This window comes from Protopterus annectens, chromosome 2.part0, assembly GCF_019279795.1.
Source record: "Protopterus annectens isolate FY-2018-M chromosome 2.part0, PAN1.0, whole genome shotgun sequence".
NCBI classification, from domain to species: domain Eukaryota; kingdom Metazoa; phylum Chordata; order Ceratodontiformes; family Protopteridae; genus Protopterus; species Protopterus annectens.
In genome coordinates, this window is record NC_056728.1 from 1,864,437,315 (window position 1) to 1,864,457,707 (window position 20,393).

General features: G+C 36.9%; 1 protein-coding gene across 1 annotated transcript in view; it reads right to left on the reverse strand.

Moving 5' to 3' along the window:
- Positions 1-20,393, reverse strand: part of LOC122792898 (claudin-16-like) — a 73,249-nt gene that overhangs the window by 43,387 nt on the left and 9,469 nt on the right. Inside the window, exon 2 of the mRNA XM_044060456.1 lies at positions 5,839-5,951. Within this exon, the coding sequence (XP_043916391.1) occupies positions 5,839-5,951 (113 nt within the window). The remainder of the gene's footprint in view (positions 1-5,838; positions 5,952-20,393) is intronic.

Genomic DNA, 20,393 nt, shown 5'->3' on the forward strand with positions numbered 1-20,393 from the left:
TGGCAACACCCAGATCTACTCTGAGTTACAGCACAACGGCATGAAAATTACAGAACCAGCTGATATTGCCAACATCCTGACAGATAGATTCAGTGCTAACTTTACCCCCCTCTCACCTCCTAAAGGGCCCATATCTATACAGGAAGAATGCAGAGTCCCTATAATCACATCTATGCAGGTAAATGCTGCACTCTCTAAAACCAAAAACACAGCATCCATGGGACCGGACAACACACCAGGCTGCATTTTACACAAACTCCAGAATGAACTGGCTCTCCACCTAAGCACCATGTTCAATCATAGTCTCACATCAGGCTTTGTGCCTACTGAATGGTGCACAGCAACAGTTATCCCACTCCACAAAGGGGGAACCACCACTGATCCTGGGAACTATCGCCCTATTAAAATGACGAGCCTGGTCAGCGAGGCCATGGAACGTATCATTATGGAACTCATAAACAAAGACATTGGTAGCCTCCAAACTCTGGACCCCACCCAGTTCGGGTTTGTGAAAGGCAGATTATGCCTCCTGAACCTGATTGACTTCTTTGAGGCAGTCACCAAAGCCGTAGACGAGGGTAAGGTGGTTCACACAGCCTATCTTGACCTCACCAAGGCTTTCAACACAATCCCCCATTCTGGATTTATAGCTAAACTTACTAAACTAGGTATAAATCCCTACATCACAAGATGGGTTGCCAACTGGCTCACTGACAGAACCCACACTGAAAAAATTGCAGACTCTAAATCTGACTTCAAACCAGTGACAAGTGGAGTACCACAGGGTTCAGTCCTGGGACCTCTCCTGTTTGGTATCTACTTATCTGAAGTACAGGCTAACACAGAAGGCCTCTGGCTAATGAAGTTCACAGATGACTGCAAACTAGGAGCCATAGTCCAGTCCCCAAATGATGTGGACATCCTACAGAAGGGCCTCACTGAGACAGATGCCTGGTGTCAGAGGCATGGCCTCAAGCTCAATGCCAAAAAGTGCACTGTCATCCCCTTTGGTAAAAACTCTGCACCCATGAACTACCACATAAACAGCAGTCTACTTAATGCCGAATGTATGATAAGAGACCTTGGGACCCAGGTGAACAATAGTCTCTCCTCTGATAATCACATCGCCGCAGTATTCAGGAAATCCTTCTATGTGGCACACGGTCACACCTCATCACAAAAGGGTTCTCATTCAGGAAAAAAGAGGTCATTGTTACCCTCTGCTCGGCACTCATTAGACCCATTATAGAGTACAATGCCCCTTTTGTAATGTACCTCACAAGACATCTGCAGCAGCTGGAAAGGCCACAGAAGTACCTCACAAAGAGGATTACTGGCCTCAAACAGATGCCCTACACTTACCGTCACAAAAAAACTCCAGCTTTACTCTGTAGCATATCGTCTACTCCGAGGAGATCTCTGCCTAACATATAAAGCTATGTTAAACCCAGAGCTGTTGGACATACTACACCTAAAGAAATCCCAATCCCTCTGAGCTACACACTCTAGGGACCTAAACCTTGTCACCACAATAAACAGGACATACTGGAGGGATAGATTCCTGTCCCAGAGACTTTCTATACTCTAGAACAAGCTACCCATCTATGTCAAGCAAAGTTCCTCATTAGCACGCTTCAAGAAAAATCTTGATGAGTGGATGGGAAATAGGAAATATGCCATTGGGATCACTTATGTGGCTCTGCTTGACAGGGGCACAGGAAATTAACTTCCTTGGATGGTGTAAGCTAAGGAACCTTGTTGGCAGGTTTACTTAGGCCCTTGGGTCAATAACCTAGTACCTACCTATGAACCTATGAACAGCTGAAATAATCTACTGTGGTCCAATGCACCTCTGTGCATGTGCTGCAGTGCACCCATTAAAGTCTGTGGGTACACTTCATGCTTTCACTACCATGATACCACTGGGGTTAAAGTTTACCTTTCAGTTCAATGGCACGATCATAGGGAAAGCAGTGATATAAAAAGCTTTTCTGCTAGCAGCCAGACGCCTCTCATAATGCTGTGGAAATGTTGTTCAGCACTTCATGCATTACCTTGTATAGTACAAAGGTAAGAATTTTTGATGATCAAATCACTTTAAGATATAATTAAAATTCCTTGTTAAGAGTAAAGGAAAATAGCACTGGTAAGCCTTTGAATGGCTTCAGCCTGCTTTATTTGACTTCTGTAGTCTGCATTGTGTGTTTATGGTGAAGTACAACAGTTTTTGGTGTTTCAAAATCCTTAACTTTGCCACTGAAAAACTTTAATTTAAACAAGAGTCCTGCACCTGGGGAAGAAATCATCATCACCAGTCTTAAAAAAGGAGTAGTTAACTTCCACATTGTCTGCTAGTTAGTGTAGAGAATTATTTTTTGAGCTGTTATCAAACTTCATCCTATAGTTCACGATTTATGTCCCTCAAACTGCATTTGCCTATTGTGTGACTGTGAGCAAAGCTGTCAAAAAAGGTCCATGTGAATTGGTGTTCTAGCTTGGTTAGCAGTACAAATAAATATGTAAATAATAAACACACACACACACACACACATATATATATATATATATATATATATAAACTATATGTATACATTATATATATATATATATATATATATATATATATATATAGAGAGAGAGAGATTATATATATAAATATTATATATACATTTATCTCTCTCTCTCTCTCTCTCTCTCTCTATATATATATATATATATATATATATACACACACACACACAAACATAGGCACAAGTATATGAAAATGCATACACACATACATTGGAAAACAATTATGCATGCACCAAGAAACAGCTGCTGTGCATGCAGAACAAACAAACAAATAAGACATTGCTTTTTGCATGGGGAAGGCACACCTCCTGCTAATTACATATACTAACTTTGCAATCACACAGATGCAGAGAAAGGGCATATTCTTCAACCCAGGGAATTGTTGATCTCAGGCACCTGTTGACCAGCTGTTCAGTCAATCATAAATGGTTGACTAAACAACTGTTGACCAAACACATACTTGACCAATGTGAAGGAGCCCATACAGAAATCCATATTCACTTTATTCAGTGCTTTACTGGAACATAAGCAAACAATCTTGCCCAATTCATCAATGGACAATTTAAATTTTTTTTTTGTAACTTGTTCCAAAGTTGTGCAACCTTGAAGTTAGTTATATTTGTTTTTGAAGTACAAGGAAAGAAGCCCACCTGCATGGGATTATAGGGGTTTGCCCTCCAAGTTAAAAAAAGAATCAGTGATTGTTTATTCAGATAATCAGCTTGGGGTGACTCTGAAAAATGATTCTGTCTCAAAAAACGTGTCCATTTATTTTAACTTTCTACAACACTCTTTATTTGCCCCAGTATACCTTTCTTTAACATTTGGAGGTGATACAATACAGGAAACACTTTCTTTAAGTTATGTTCAGTTTATTTACTGTGAAAATGTCAAAGCAATGTTCATTTTCAGCTTAAAAGGAAACAAGCACACTTTTGCTTAATATACTTCTGGTAACTTAAAATTAAGTTCTATGCTTGTTATTCTTCTTTTAAAATCTCTTGGTCAAAGACAATATATAATATGCCAAAGTTCACAGGATTAGTATAGCAAATCAGGTCATGCAGCCTAGAATCTCCAAATACATCCAGAACTAGGCCCCTAGTGCTACTTTAGTAGACCCACAGGACTACCAGTGGTATTTTCTACAGTTTCTTCTGTTCGGGGTCCAGAAAGTGTGTCGCTTCTTGGTCCTAAAATCACTATCTGTGGAAAGCAAATGTCTTCTTTAACAGCCTTTCGCTAGCGATTTGCATTAGAATATACTATTCTATGTGTTTTTATTATACTATGCTGTTTTTTATACACTGCCACCACCAAGTCCTTATAATCATCAGTAGATAGATAAAACATGATGGCGAGAAAGGTTTATCACACAGCTCCCCCCTACTTCTGGAACAGACTGCTCCTACAAATAGAATAGTAGTCAAATAGTTCTTGGTTGATTAGATGGGAACTCACAAATTCACCAAGGGCTTGTCTGGATTAAAACTTCCTTGAGAGAGGAGGTACCATCTAAGTTTGGTTATTGGCTAGGCTTGCCATGGTAGTTCTTCCACAACACACACTCGCACATACACTTACACCTCTGGCCAATTTAGAGTGTCTAATTCACCAACTGCATGTCTTTGGAATGTGGGAGGAAATAGGAGCATGTGAAGGAAAACCACGAGAATACAGGGAGGGCAAGCAGATGGTACATGTCCAGCACATTAAAATAAACATTTCTGACATATCAGTTAGTTAGTATGCCATATGTTTTTTGCATTATCCTGAAACAGACACACACATACATACACTAACACATGCATGTGCAAACAAAATGAATAAATAACAGAAGAGTATACAAAAGCAGCCATTTTATCTACTAAAGTAAATGTGTCTTTCTTATGTTCTGTTTTTAGTGTCACATATTATATTCAGTCATGCACCTGTGTCTATAGGCTGTGTTTCCCTATTTATCTTTTGTTTTTTACATTACTTAATATTGCAATAAGAAGCATTGAGTACAAGACAAATTAATACATATAGAATTACATTTCCAGTAATTAACTCCTACACCATTCAATGCTACATTATCAGCACTTGTGAAACTTTAGAAAATGGTGGCAGGATATCTGACCTGGAAGTTCCTGTATCTTGCTCTATTATTGACCTTCTTCCTTAGTAACATTCCTTCTCTCCCTGTAGCAAGCTCTCTCAGTCATTATCATGCACTGCAAAAAAAAAACTGATAAGGCCCATTCTTCCTAGCAGAGAGAAGTCATCAACCCAGACAAGAGACAGAGCACTGTCTGAATTTGAGAGGTTCAAATAGAGGAGCATAATGAAATGGGGTGTTCAGAACAGAGAGCAATTTTGTAGGTCTTGACCAAAGTCCAAGCACCAGTGGGCCTTGCAAATTCAGGGAGGGTGACTGTTTCAGAGAACATAAACCATAACAAGTTAAAAAAAATAACTCACTGTATTAACAATCTTTTACTCTGAGCATCTGGCCAAAGGGAATGTTAACAATCAAATGTCATAACAATTTACCCCAATATGTAAATATCAGAAATTCTCTTGTATCAGACTCATAGTTACCTAAATCTCATAATGATCAGAATGAAAGGGTGAAACCAGAAATGTGCCATGGATCTATTCAAAAGCCATATTTTATACCTTGACTATTGAAGAAATCACTTGATGTTCTCAGGGTAACACAAGAGAGACAATACATGTGAGTTTTAATGTACTATGTCTTGTTAAAGCACTGTGGCACTATACATTACAATACAGTGACCTTTTTTAAGCACAGACACATCAGTACATAATATAAGTTTCAAAGAATCCTTAAACAGAGATACAGTATATTTAAACAATGATTCAGAACTACAAAAGTACCCAGTTTTACCACTTGTCAGGTATTTTATCTGCAATGGCTAGCAATTGTCAATTGAAGTTTTGATTACTTGGGAGTCCTGCCACTTAAGAATGAGGGAAAACAATTAAAGCAGTGGCTCATAATCAGAGAAGGGAGAATGTCTAGTGTTAAAATATCGAGCATAGTGAATAAATCACAGGTCATAAATTGCCTACACATCTGTATATTCTGTGTTTCTCTACATTTTGAAAGCTCATTAATGTGTAATCTTTGATCCTTCATAGTATTGCTGATGCCTTAGTGGCCCTTTTCTGCCCTCATTATGGCTGCTGTTTATTCTGTTCATCTGATGTAATCCTTTAGCGTACCTGGATGATTATTGAGGTAGGAGATTGGAATATCACATTGGAATATCACAAGTCCACAGATTCGCCATGTTATCAAAGATGCACTCACTCCACAGACCACGACAACGAGCACTAAGTCCAACAGAGGAATGCGGATCCTTGGCATCACACTAGCAAGGTGGCAAAAAAGAGAGGGATAAAGTTACTGTCGATGAATTATGTAGATGTTTTTAAAAAGCAACTTCCTACTTTAAACAGCATTATTAACTATTTCATAAGATACTAATAAAACAAAATAACATGCATTCGCTGGTTCAGTACAAAATTACTTTAAAAAAAAGTAAAAAAAATATTTCTGTGTAGATGTAATGTTGCAATATACCCCATTTATTACCCTTACATTAAAAAGTGCTTTTCACATCTTCAGTTGTTCTTAAACCTGGCTTAACTTTGGTATGTTATAATTTATTATTAGTTTTCCAATATTATTGATTCATTGGCTCCTGTTATTGTAACATGTCTGACTCTTAGTTTAAGACCAAACAGCCTATAAAGCCTTTCTGTACTCACATTATTTTTTACATAGCTAACTTGAGGACACATTGCAGGTGATGTGAAGAAAACTTTGACATTCATTGTCAACAGTATGCCATAATGAAAACCCTAACTATGGAATATCAGAAAAATTAACAAAATTCATTAGAACAGCCAACAATGGCTTCATCATAAACTGCTCAGGAATATGAGCATTAAACAAAAGATATCACTGTCAGCTCTTTGCAGGTAACAGAGAATCTGTGCTTATCTAATAAAAACAATTACTAAAAGATGCAAAGAAATGTCTGTCAATGAATTTGACATGCATGATTTGTGAAAAGTCCTTGCCTAAGAGGGATGGAGTTATAAGCAGTGGTGGTAACAAATGATAAAAGTACAAAGACAAGTTTAGGGCTGCCACCCATCAGGCAATTTTTATAGCACTTAGGAATTAAAGGTCCCTCTCAGGAAGTACAGTTCTGGTAAGTACTTCCGCTCAAATTTTGATTTATTCTGAATTTTCATATAATTCTGAAGTATATTTTCTCATATTTTTTGTTGTTTCACCTGAATTTCTCGGTTTTGGTAAAGTTCTGTTGTCTGAATAGTATTTTATTTGTTGTAATAGATGTAATAGCAATGTGAAATATGATAATTACCTGATAGTCAACACACTTCTCTTCATGCTTTTAACCTCATTATAAATACATAATGCTGTAAAAACACCTTCCTTTTCTACCAGTAAAACAATGCAGTTGTCTTCCACTCGCATTTGCTGTCTCCTGTAGAGAAAATACCTAAATGTACATTTTTGAATCCAGAATAATACTGAGAGTATGAAGAAGTACAGGCTTTAGGAAAATACAAGTTAAATGTTACAGGAATTGTTTACTAACAGGCCTCACCACTCTGATGTGATTATTTATATCTTTCTCATTTATCTTGAAACAAGTTTCAGCAAATATACTGATGAATCAGAACAATAAGAATCCAATAAAATAATTTTGAATCTGTGTAGTATGTTTATATATTTACTTGACTAATGCTATAAGGACAATATTTGCTGCTCATTTAGTTCCACTAGCATGTAAGTAGCTATGAAAAAGATCACTGCACATTTGGTCCTCAAAATAGGTGTGGTAAGGGGAATAGCAAAGTTTGAGACTTTTTTCTGTTTTTTTTGTGTTGCACGTGTTCAGGCATAAGACATTGCTTCAGTCACAAAGTTGCTTCTACAGAATCAATCTCATCAAAGCACACCCTTATGCAAATCAACAAAAATCAAAGCAAAATAACAAGCAAATTAATGTATTTTCAAAATTATGCTCCTTTTCCACCCAATAAGAACATTTTTATAATTAATTATGTCAAGGAAGGGCATCTTGCAACATGGACCTGAAATCAGTATCACCACCATCTTCTTCCTCACTAAAAATTTCTGTGCTGTCTTTTCTATATTCATTACTACAATGCTAAATGACATCTAACCATAACTATTTGAAAGGGTGCATATTATTTCACCATTATCATAAACTGCAAAACAAAAACGTCACAGTTCTGCTTGTTGAAATCTGTTTCCTAGTGCCCATCTACATCAGTTGCACTAGTCACAGAATGGCATCTGTACAATCTATTACTTGTATTGTCCATAGCACAGCACATACAGAATAGGTTTATATAGCATGCCTTCAGCTTTTGCATTCTCTGTTGGCATTGATAGGTAAAGCCCTGACTATGTGCTAGGAAACCAAATATCAGTTAGAGGTTTGGGAGCTCGATAAAGCTAGCAAAGGAGAATAGGTGTGCCAATCCTGGGAGGAACAGAGAGTTAGCATAAGATGTGCTTTGCTCCAATCACTTAGAGAAGGGATGGCAACACACATGCACATCCTGGGGGGTGGATGTCAGCTCACCAAGACACCAAGGTGTGGTAGCCTTGATAGTGAGTATACAGGAGCATGCAGCTGCAAAGTGAAGGTACTGTGGGCCTCTACAGTAGAGCAGGTAGCTTGTCCCTCTACCTAGAGTATTGAGTTAGGACCATTATATATATCTTCATAAGCAGAATGCCAGGGAGGACAGAAAATGCTGTCATGAAAGCCTGCAAGAGAGCCCCCAGATGTTTCTTGCCATCAAACATCAGGCAGTTACCTCACCCTCCCCCAGTATAAGTAACATTTGTATCTCTTTTTCTTTGGGAATTGACCTAAGACAGCGCAAACTGAGAGGCTATTGTGTAGCACATAAAAATATGATTTTATAGTTGTCATGGAGATTTCAGTTTTTCTCACCAAGCTTTTGTGATCTCCAAACTCTGCTGATCTTAGTCCTGTTGTTTATTTCCTAAATAGGTATTTAAAGGTACGGTGTAGCTGTTAAATTTCAGTCTTTATTCCTGCAGTTAATATTATAAGAAGTATATGCTTGTGATGCTCATTTTTCTCGTTTGTGGGGCCATTGCTACCATTTCTGTTTCATGTATCTTTTCTTCCCAGGCATAACTTACTTGAGATTAAAAACTTTATTGCAGTGTTAATACTGGAAAATGTTGACAGGAATCTCCCTGTGGGATGTTTTCTATGTGGCTAAAACTTTTGAAATCAGGTCCTTTATAATTCGCAGTAATGACTGAGTTGTTTATATTGCAATTTATAGTTGAGAGGCTTTTAAGTGGGACAGATGTCTCATCCATTTAAGCAAAGAATTTTGTTGCATATCAGCAATATCAATTATAAAAGATATAGAAGTGTCCTGTACCACCATTTATGCAGACATCGAACTGCTAATTTCTGTTTTATTGGCATTGAAAAGGTTGTATCACTTGGCCAAACAGATACAACTAACATTAAATTAAAAAAGAGTAGTAATGGATTATTACTGTATGGGCTATGTTTCCACCAGGATAAAATAAACATATTTAATTTGGTTTTGATTTTTTGTGTATTAATGACAATATTTTATATAAAATGTGTGTGTGTGTGTGTGTGTGTGTGTGTGTGTGTGTGTGTGTGTGTGTGTGTGTGGTGAGCAATTCAGAATACAGCTTTTCTGATGTTTGTAGATTTGCTTATTGGGCATTAAGAACATTTATGAGACTTGCTTAATGATGTAGCAGTGTGCGTTAACCAGGCTATGTTATTTGAAAACAATAACGTGTGTGGAGCATTTTGATAAGTTCAGTATGCAGATTAAAAATTTAGATACTGAAATACGAGTCCATAAAATAAAAAAATATTTAAAAGAGATTTGTTTCTGATTATCATTCTGGTAGTTCTTTTTCATTGAAAAGAACAAAAGAAGGGGATTTGCTTTCCTAAAAATGACGATACTACTGCTACTCAAGTAAAGGGGAAGTTTAAACATGAAAAGAATCTTTCTACATCTGACTCTGATAGAGGTTATGAAACAGCAACAGACATTTCATCTAATTTAGATACTGAAGCTGATTTGAGGGAGGGTTCCCTTCTTCAGAAAAGATCTACTTTAAAGAGACACACCAAGTTTAAAAACAAGGTGATAGAAAACATTGAAGTAAAAGAAAAAAGTGCTAGAGATGGTACAGAATCTGATGAAACAAATGACACCGATCTAGTAATTAATTTAACAGATTACACTTTTTCTCCTAAATGTCTTTCTTTATTAAATAAAGGTTTAACATTTATACCTGCATTCCCAATAACATCTCTGGATGTCATGTATTACTTAACAAAATATAGGAATCTGAGCCTAATGCATTGGTTTGATGCTCATAATTCTGTAGTTTTAAGGTGATGATTTTTTTTTTAAATTAAGGAAGGCCTGACTTTAATCCACCATATCATCCTTTAGTGTGGGCTTTTGAGAATATGGCTATGAGGGATCTTATACAATAAGAAGCTGTTTTGTTTAAAAAACAATTTTATAATCTATCCAAACAAGAAAGGGATGTATTACAGTCTCTGAAAAGTAACAAAAATGTTTTGATTGCAGGAACTGATAAAGGAGGGGCACTAGTAATTTGTGTCATAAGGGGTTATTTTAAAGAAGTAAAAAGTCAACTATTAGATCAGAATATATATATTCCTATGTTCACTGATCCCACACCACCTATTTAAGCAACAACTTGATACTTTTTTGTTATATGCAGTGGAACATCGGATAATTTCCCATAAAAAGATGATTGGACTTAAGGTGGATGATCAAAAACAATAGTATATATTTTTTCTTACCTACTATACATAAAAATATTTTTCTACCTCCTGGATGTCCTATTGTTTTAGGGACGGGTTCTTTAACAGAACTGGCATTGGTCTTTTTGGAACATTATTTAAAACTCATTTTGGCTCAGATTCCAGCAAGACTCAAGGATATCACTCATCTTTGAATGTTTTGAAAGGGAAAGTGTTTAAAAATACAACCTAGCTAGTGACTTCAGATGTTAATGATACAACCAGTCTAGTAACTTTAGATGTTAATGTTTTATATACTAGTATCCCACATTCAGTTGGGATAGAAGCAGTTATACATTTTTTAATTAATTATGGTCAATATAAAATGGAATGAATGCATTTTGCATGCATCTATTGTAGCACAAGCACACATTAACAAATAATGCATTTTTCTTTCAGGAACTTTGTTATTTACAAATGAGTGGTACAGCAATGGGGGCCAATTTTGCCCCAATATACGTGGACATTTTTATGAGTTTTTTTTTACAAGATGAGATCATATGGAATCAGAAAAACAATCAGTTTTTGCGTTATATTGATTCTTGGTTCCATTGCTTTGATGATTGTTGGTTAATATGATGGGGATATAGATCTATTAAAGGGTTTTGTTTATTTTTAAATTCCAACAGGTTTGAAGTAAAATTTGATGTTCAGTTTTATCATAACACAGCACAGGTTTTGGATTTTTTTGGATGTTCTAGTAAAACAATTGAAAGATAGCGCCCTTAACACTCCTGTTTATAAAAAAATACATATTAGAGGAACTCATTATTACAGGTGGATAATTGTCACCCAGAACATGAGATGAATAACATTCCAAAGTCACAGTGTTTAAGGCTGAGAAGAATTTGTAGTGATTATAAGACTTATGATAGAGAAGATGACATTTTAATTAACTCCTTTATTCAAAGAGGTTATAATCAGAATACAGTTCAACAAATCAAGACAGAGGCTGGTAAATTATCTAGGGAAGAAATACTTTAATATAAGGATCAAACTGTCAAGTAGAAGGACACAGAATCCAAATTTATATTAACCTATGTTTCTAATACATACAAAATTAAAGAAATCATGCAAAAATATTAGGACATTGTGAGAAGTGACACATTTTTTGAGGGAAGAGTGGAAAATAGTTGTGGCCATTGGGACAACAACATTCTCATTTTAAGCATGCGAATAAACAATGTCAGTTTGAATGTAGATTATGGGTTGCATACCATGTGGTAACTATGTGTATTGCCTAAGTATTGTCAAGACTAAACAGTTTACTACCGTAAATATTTCTTGGACTGTTGAGATAAGAGATATGATTACTTGTACTACATCATGGGTTATATATATGGTAGCATGCCATTGCAGCATCTTTTATGTAGGTAAAACGTCTATGCCATGGAAACTTCAGTTAGCTGTACATTTAACTGACATAAAATTCAAAAGAGAATTTAGTCCATTGTATAAACATCAATTAGCACATGCTGCTGCTAAGCTGAGTTGAGTGATATTATGAAAACTTCTAAACATGCTATGTTGAATCATTTAGAAAGAAAATGGATTGCCAGTCTTGGTGTTTTGTTAAAACCAGGGTTAAATATCAACTTATCAGTTACAAAAATGAGTCTGCATTTTTGATTGTATAATATAATATATTTCACTGAGGTATATTCATGTTTATTAATATATATTTTTAGATATTTATTTAAATATACACAAGATTAACAAAAACATTTTGTAGGTGTAATAATTTATTTAAGTCATCAAATGGTGTTTAACAGTTTTAAACAGAGGTATATATATTTAAAGCATTCACATTTTGATTTGGTAATGGTAGCACTGTCTGTGTTTAAGTGCTATAGGTGGGTTTTCCCACAACATTGAAAAAGCCTTTTGGTGAAACCCTGGGTCTGTTGTGGAGACACTGTGATTTTTGTGCTATTAAAGAATTCAATTTTCATTATCTGAGTGCTGGAAATTGTTTGGTGAATATTTGTGGGGTATTCTGTAAATGTGTTTGCTCCTCCTGTGCATTTGCATGGACTGTTTAAATATATATATAGATAAGATATGTGTGTGTGTGTGTGTGTGTGTGTGTGTGTGTGTGTGTGTGTGTGTGTGTGTGTGTGTGTGTGTGTGTGTGTGTCTGTGTGTGTGGGTGTGTGTATTGGAGAGTACCATTTGTTCATAATGTGAAATGTTGTCAGGATGTTTTGTCAAACATTCTTTACAAATGAATGTCTGCATTGCCAAAAGAGGTAAGAGAGTTTGACTAAAGGTAGAATTGTGTGTGCATGTGTTTGCAGTTTAAAGTTAGATTTTGCCACTAATTTTGCAAATAAAACAGATAGATCAAAGTGAGTTGGAACATTCTTGCCTCAAAAAGCAAGTCACAAGTATTATTTTTAGTCTTCAATAAGGATTTTAAGACTTGCTTGAATGTAATTTCAGGGGAAACACAATTTTTAGGGATACTGGTGTCACTGATGCAGGTTAGCGCTAGATTTTCCACTAATATATTGACTATATCATTGGGACCGAAATGTGTGATAGAATTTTAGACGCACTCAGTGCTCTGTTAGATATTATTCCTTAACTTTCTGACATAACTCAAGAAAGATTTGTAGCTTCCTTTGGTATCTGTTACAACCTTAAACTGGTACTCTGCTTTCTATTTTCTAATAGTACTGTTAAGTTCCTTGCTGGCATGTTTCATTGTGGCCCTCTGATAAGGGGATGTGGAATTTATTACAAATGTTCTTTCTTTATCTTATTTTGTAATATAGTTTATTAATGCAGTAGTTAAACCAGATAGATTTTATTCCTGAAATTACCATTATATTAAGGAAAGACAAGCGCAGACTTTTTATGCAGCTGTTTAGTTGCTGGCAAAAACTGGACGTGAAAGCAGCAGCCCTCTCAGTTTGATCTGCTGGTAAGGATTCGTGGGAATTATGCATAGGTGTTCTATAACCTGAAATAGGTTTGTAATGGTGATGTCTGTAAAGACAGTTCCATTTAGTTTTATGGTAGTACTATTAGGCCTCACAGAGAAGATAAATGACTTTTGACCAGATTTGGCCAGGTTATAAAAAGATGCAGGTTGGGGTGCAGGTGGGGGCTAGGATTGTTAAGGACTAAGTCAAGGACATAATACACTCTAGCGGGTATTTTAGAATTTGCTCTAGCAAACTGGCATTCATAAAGTATAGGAAATGCTGAGCATATCCATTTTTCAGGGTGCATGTATGCCAATTACTGTGTGTGTAATTGAAATTTCCTAGAAAGAAGGCATCCGGTTTGATATTTAATCCCTCAGTGGTGTTAAGGGAATTTCCATGATCTTTGGGGGACATTGATAGGGATCTGTAGCTAGCAATGATGTAATAGTTTGATTTGGTAATTGTGGTTTCAGTCTGTTGGAGCTCTAAACTAAGGTCATAGATAACCTGACATGAGCTGATAGAACTACCGACAAACACAGATGCTCCCAAACAGTTACTCAAAGGCCTGAAGCCACGGTAAGCACTAAACCCTGGTATAGAGTGAGTGCTGTCACTTCAGTGACACCATGTCTCAGTAACCACACAAGTATATAATCTCCTGAAGTTGCTTAAGGGTCTCAAGCTCAGGCATCTTTCTATTTAGACTTGTACCACTGAGTAGTGACACCATGATATCGCCCAAGTCTGTGTTTGAGTTTGTTATGTATGAATGTCCATTAGAAGGACTCTGACTAAAAAAAAAACACCATGGGGGTTGTAAAGACTTTAGCCAGTCAAAGCCCAAGCTGGCTCATTTAATGTTGGGTACTACTCCATAATCTTATACTCCTCAACAATAGGAAGAAGAGAAAAAGAGCTTTTTTTCTAATCTAGTGCTCCACCCTTCTCTAAGGATTAGGAGTGCGGAGACCTAAGGTCTTCACACTATGTCCCACTTTCACACTTATATGAGGAGTGAAAATATAAAAAAAAATACCAAAAATGGAGCTGTCAGTCATGCTCCCTAACATCTTACACCCGGAGTGATTGTCCCTTTTTCCCATCCTAGAGATGGTTCTGTAACCAGTATGCAGAAGCCATGGAATTAAATATTTGAGCCATCCCTGGCAAAACAGGAAGTCTTTTCTGCCACCTCTTCATAGGCCAACACATACTGTATCCTCTTAGAATGACACCATCTGCTCTGCCATTTGTTAAAGTCAATTATATTGATAAGCAGGCATCATTCTTGGTAAGGACAAGATACTGCCCAAGGCAAGCATTCTTTCCTGTCATTAGCACATGCATAGTAAGTTCCATCATGTCCCTCTGGGTGCTGCACACCAAGTCATTCAATACCACACTGGCCACCAAAGGGTCATCATCATATTTTTGTGATTTAAGGATCTTTAAGGCCCTTGTAACACTACAGATCCAGGCAGGGAACAAAGAGCTTACAATCACCCTGTTCTTGTCCAGTGTGGTGAGTGTGGAGTCTGCATGCCTAACTATAGAGTCACCTATGGCCATAACATTTCTATGTGCAGAATCAGACCTATTGGATGTTATGGGCTTAAGTCTGCTTTTTGGGTGACTTGTGGATGAGCTGTGTAAATTTGTGGTATGTGTGACTGAGTGGGAGTACATGTTGCTTAGTGTGCTGAAGGTTGGGATCTTTTAAAACATCACCTAAGAGATTTTGGAAAACTTTTCTTTACAACATCACTATATAGGCGTAGTAGCGCATTGTGATTAATGCTGTGCTGTAGAGATATGATGCTTACTGACAGAGGGTTCATGCAAGGGGTCTGCCTCCATTTTTCTCAAATATTTACATTTCTTACAGGTTATACATTCATCTAGTAGGAATACTGAACAGTCATCAAGTATATAGCAGTGGCTACACCTTCTTACAACAACTAACATGACCAGACAGGCCACAGGCAGAGTGAGCACAAACTGCTGAGCCGTGTTGCGAAAGGGTAGAGGAAAGAACTAAGACTCATCACAATACTACAGGCCTAGAGTGATACTGTTACAGAAGAGCCTGAAGATTCATGGATGATGTATTTAGGGTGATATTCTGAAGTGTAGTTATATGGTAGTGAATCTAGCACTATTTAGTGAAAAGTCTCACATGTATATATATATATATATATATATATATATATATATATATATATTTATTTATTTGGCATCTAAATGAGTAAACTGATTTCTAAAGACCATGCACATAAAACTCAAAAATGAAGCAAACAAGAACACATTGTACATCTTGTTAATAAAGAAGACTTCAATAATAAAATGACTAAACACTGAAATATATAAAACACAGCTGCATATGAATGGATAATGCAGAATAGTGAATCTGTATCTCAAATTAGTTGAACTTAATTTAGCCAGAGAGGTATGTTTGTGTACATGAAGGAACATATGAATTTGTACGCAAACCACGTGACTCTCTGTATAGACAGATATATGTCTACATGCATGATAGGTCTATGTACATCTATCTTATATCTGTGCCTGTGTACATGTTAATAAGGTCTTAACACATGGAGGCTGTCTGTGCATATAGAATATGTTTGTGCATATATACAGTGGATATAAAAAGTTTACACACCCTTGTTAAAATGCCAGGTTTTTGTGATATAAAAAATGACATCACGATAAATCATTTCAAAACTTTTCCTACCTTTAATGTGACCTATAACCTGTACAATTCAATTGAAAAACAAATCTGTTAGGGGAAAAAATATAAAAAATAAAAAAATGTACAATATGCTGGTTGCATAAGTGTGTACTCCCTTAAACTAATACTTTGTTGTGTGTGCACACCCTTAAACTAATACTTTGTTGAAGCACCTTTTGATTTAATTACAGCATTCAGTCTTCTTGGGTAAGAGTCTATCAGCATGGCACATCTTGACTTGGCAATATTTGCCTGCTCTTCCTTGCAAAAGCACTCCAAATTTTTCAGATTGCGAAAGCATCTCTTGTGTACAGCCCTCTTCAGGTCACCCCACAGATTTTCTATTGGATTTAGGTCTGGGCTCTAGCTGGGCCATTCTAAAACTTTAATTTTCTTCTGGTGATGTCATTCTGTTGTTGATTTGGATATATGCTTGGGGTCATTGTCATGTTGAAAGGGGAAATTCATCTTCATCTTCAGCTTTCTAGCAGATGCCTGAAGGTTTTGGGCCAAAATTGACTGGTATTTGGAACTGTTCATAATTCCCTCCACCTTGACTAAAGCCTCAGTTCCGGCTGAAAAAGCAACCCCAAAGCATGATATGGCCACCACCATGCTTCACCATGGGGATAGTGTTCTTTTGGCGATGCTAAGTGTTGTTTTTGCGCCAAACGTACCTTTTGGAATTATGGCCAAAAAGTTCAACCTTGGTCTCATCACACCATAACACATTTTCCCGCATGCTTTTGGGAAACTTGATGTATTGTTTTGCAAATTTTAACTGGGCCTGGATGGTTTTCTTTTTTTGTGTAAGAAAAGGCTTCCATCTTGCAACCCTACCCCATAATCCAGACATATGGACAATACGAGAGATTGTTGTCACATGTAGTACACAACCAGTACTTGCTAGAAATTCCTGCAGCTCCTTCAGTGTTGCTGCAGGTCTCTTGACTGCCTCTCTGACCAATTTTTATCTTGTATTTTTTTCAGTTTTTGGCGGGACATCCAGTTCTTTGCAACGTCAATGTTGTCCCATATTTTCTCCACGTTTTGATGATTGTCTTCACTGTTGTTCCATGGTGTAGCCAATGCTGTGGAAATTTTTTTGTACCCTTCTCCTGACTGATACCTTTCAAAAATTAGATCCCTTTGATGCTTTTTAAGCTCTCGGCGAACCATGGCTTTTGCTGTAGCAGGCAACTGAGTACATGTCAGGAAAATCCTACTAAGCAGCTGAACTTTATTTGGGGTTAATCAGAGTCTCTTTAATTGATGGTAGGTATGTACCCAAGAAGACTGAATGTTGTAATTAAATCAAGTTGTGCTTCAACAAAGTATTAGTTTAAGGGTGTGCACACACAACAAAGTATTAGTTGAAGGGTTTGCACACTTATGCAACCAGCATATTGTACGTTTTTTATTTTTTTATATTTTTTCCCCAAAGAGATTTGCTTGTTTTTCTATTGAATTATACAGATCATAGGTCACATTAAAGGTGGGAAAAGTTTTGAAATTATTTATTGTGGTCTCATTTTTTCATATCACAAAAACATGGCATTTTGACAGGGGTGTGTACACTTTTTATATCCATTGTATGTGCAGTGACTCTGAGCACACACGTATTGCACCTCAGTTAGGATATCTTTCTTCACCCTGGATAACAATTACCTTACAGTTTTTCCCATACTGTCTTTATTCTTCAGTAAATCACTATCCTAATACTATTTAGCATTTTAATCATCTTTATAAATTTGCTGTCCTTTGCAGATTCCCTGGCATTAATATCTGATGTAATTTTTTTATCTAGTTGGTTGATCTCCCAATCCAACTTAACATGCAGTCTACTGGGCCTGCAGATATGTTTGTGTGTGTGTGTGTGTGTGTGTGTGTGTGTGTGTGTGTGTGTGTGTGTGTGTGTGTGTGTGTGTGTGTGTGTGTGTGTGCGCGCGCGTGTGTGTGTGTATCTATCTATATATGTCTATATATCCAATGTGTATATATATATATATATATATATATATATATATATATATATATATATGTGTGTGTGTGTGTGTGTGCTTGTGTGTGGATAGATAGATAGATAGATAGATAGATAGATAGATAGATAGATAGATAGATAGATAGATAGATAAATGCACACATATTTTATTTTTATTTTATACATTTGTTAACCAGATAAGTCCATTGGGCATAAGTGTCTGTTTTCATGGACAACCTGGGAGCACTGTCAGGTCAAGACACTTGCTCAGAATGACACAAAGGAGGCAAAGATGTGGAAAGAATCATACCCTGCACTCCTGATGACAGGAAGTAATGCATTAAGAGCTCAAAACTTTAATCCCCAGAACTATCTGTCAGACAGGTATGCACATGTAATATTCCAGATTTTGCCTGTAAAATTCAACTTGCTATCAGGCCACTGCTATTATTTTGCCATAACAGCTTATATTACTTCCATCTTTTGCCAGCTAGATGCACTGACTTTTTTAGTATGTGTAAGGATAATAAACACCATACCCTCAAATCACTCCATAGTTTAACACATAAAGCATTAAAATGGACTGATTGTGGGCGAGCATCATCGGGTAGAGGGATAAAGGCCAAATTATGGCTCAGGTGAGCCAGGTTCAAATAGTGGCTCAGGCATCTAATGCGCTGGCAGGGAGTGACAGGTGTGCCCATCCCAGGGGAGGAGGATATTTTGTGTAGGCATTCCCTGTAGGGAGGCATGGTTCACAGAGGAGCATAGCCATCAGATATGAAACGGGTGAATGCAGGAGAGGGGGGGGGACAAAGTGTTAATTATAAATGAGAAAATCCCCCAGTGGAAGCAGTCAATGGCACAATCATCATGCAAGCCCCATCCTTAGAACAGAGTGATAGTTTGGGGGCTGTATGAAAAGTTGGCAGACCCAACAATGGATGAAGTACTGGGCTAAGCCAGAAAGAATGAAGCAGGAGGGGAACAAAAAAAATAAACTTGTTGAACTAAATATCTGTGGTACTCTACTAGTCAATGTGCTATCACCTGGATAACTACTGTGTACTAAAATCCCTTGTGTCCTGCACTTATCCAGTCTCATGCAAAGTTTGTTTACATCTATCAGTTTCTGCATACTACTTTTCTCAGTTTCAATGGCATCTATATAGCTTAAATCCACTTTATATCTAGATAGCTTAAATTCACTTTATCTCTAGACATCACACCCTCTACTTTCCCTTGATCTCTTATTTGAGTTGTCCAGTTGGATAAGTAAACATTTTTCTCTGATTAGTATCATACAGAACCATTCTACTGCTAAATCCCTTGTTTTTGACTGTTTTTATTCAATTTAAAATGTGTTTACTGGGAAAGTCTGACTTGGAAATAAGAAAATTTTCAGTGGAGGACCAGGGAGAAATGTTCCAAACACATGTCTTTGTAATGTGGGAGGAAACTGGAGCACCAGGAGGAAACCCACATTAACACAGGGTGGGCATGCAGACTCCACACAGAATGCACTCCAGGTGAGAATTGAACTGGAGAATCTCTTGCAGTGAGGCAACAATGCCATCGCTGCACCACTGCACCGTCTGACTTTGAATAAGAATGTGACTTGGTTCCTATGTACCATTCATTGATGCAGTTATACGCAGTCTTCATTTATCTGTTCAAAGGAACTGTATCTGCACTATTTCAGCCCTCTGAAAATATCAGCTGCATCCTTTCAACTGAATTTAGTTGTTAATAGGGTAAAGGAACTGTTCTTTGTCAGATTCTTTTCAGCAATGACACAGACCACAGGAGAAATGATGCATGCAATATATGTAGAAAATGAACAGCAGCCAACCAATAAGCATGCTTTTTAGAAAATAGAAGTCAGTAATATATGCTGAGCAGATTTTGTGCAAACACAGAGATAACATGCAGGGCCCTACAAAGACAATAAGAAGCAGTGGAGATTGTACCATGGAGTGTGGTGCTGAAATATATATCCTTACAAATGAGCCACTAAGCCATTACCACCAATAAGTAAGTGGATACCAGGCCAAATACATTCAGCCATCCATTCAGCCAGACAGACAGACAGACAGACTTCTCTCTAATTATCTTTTAGAACTTTCAGTCTCTTCCAAATACTCTCACTGCAAATGGACTAATGTCCAATATATAGCTGCATTGCTCCTTATTACTGTTTCTTGCATGCACTCTCTACC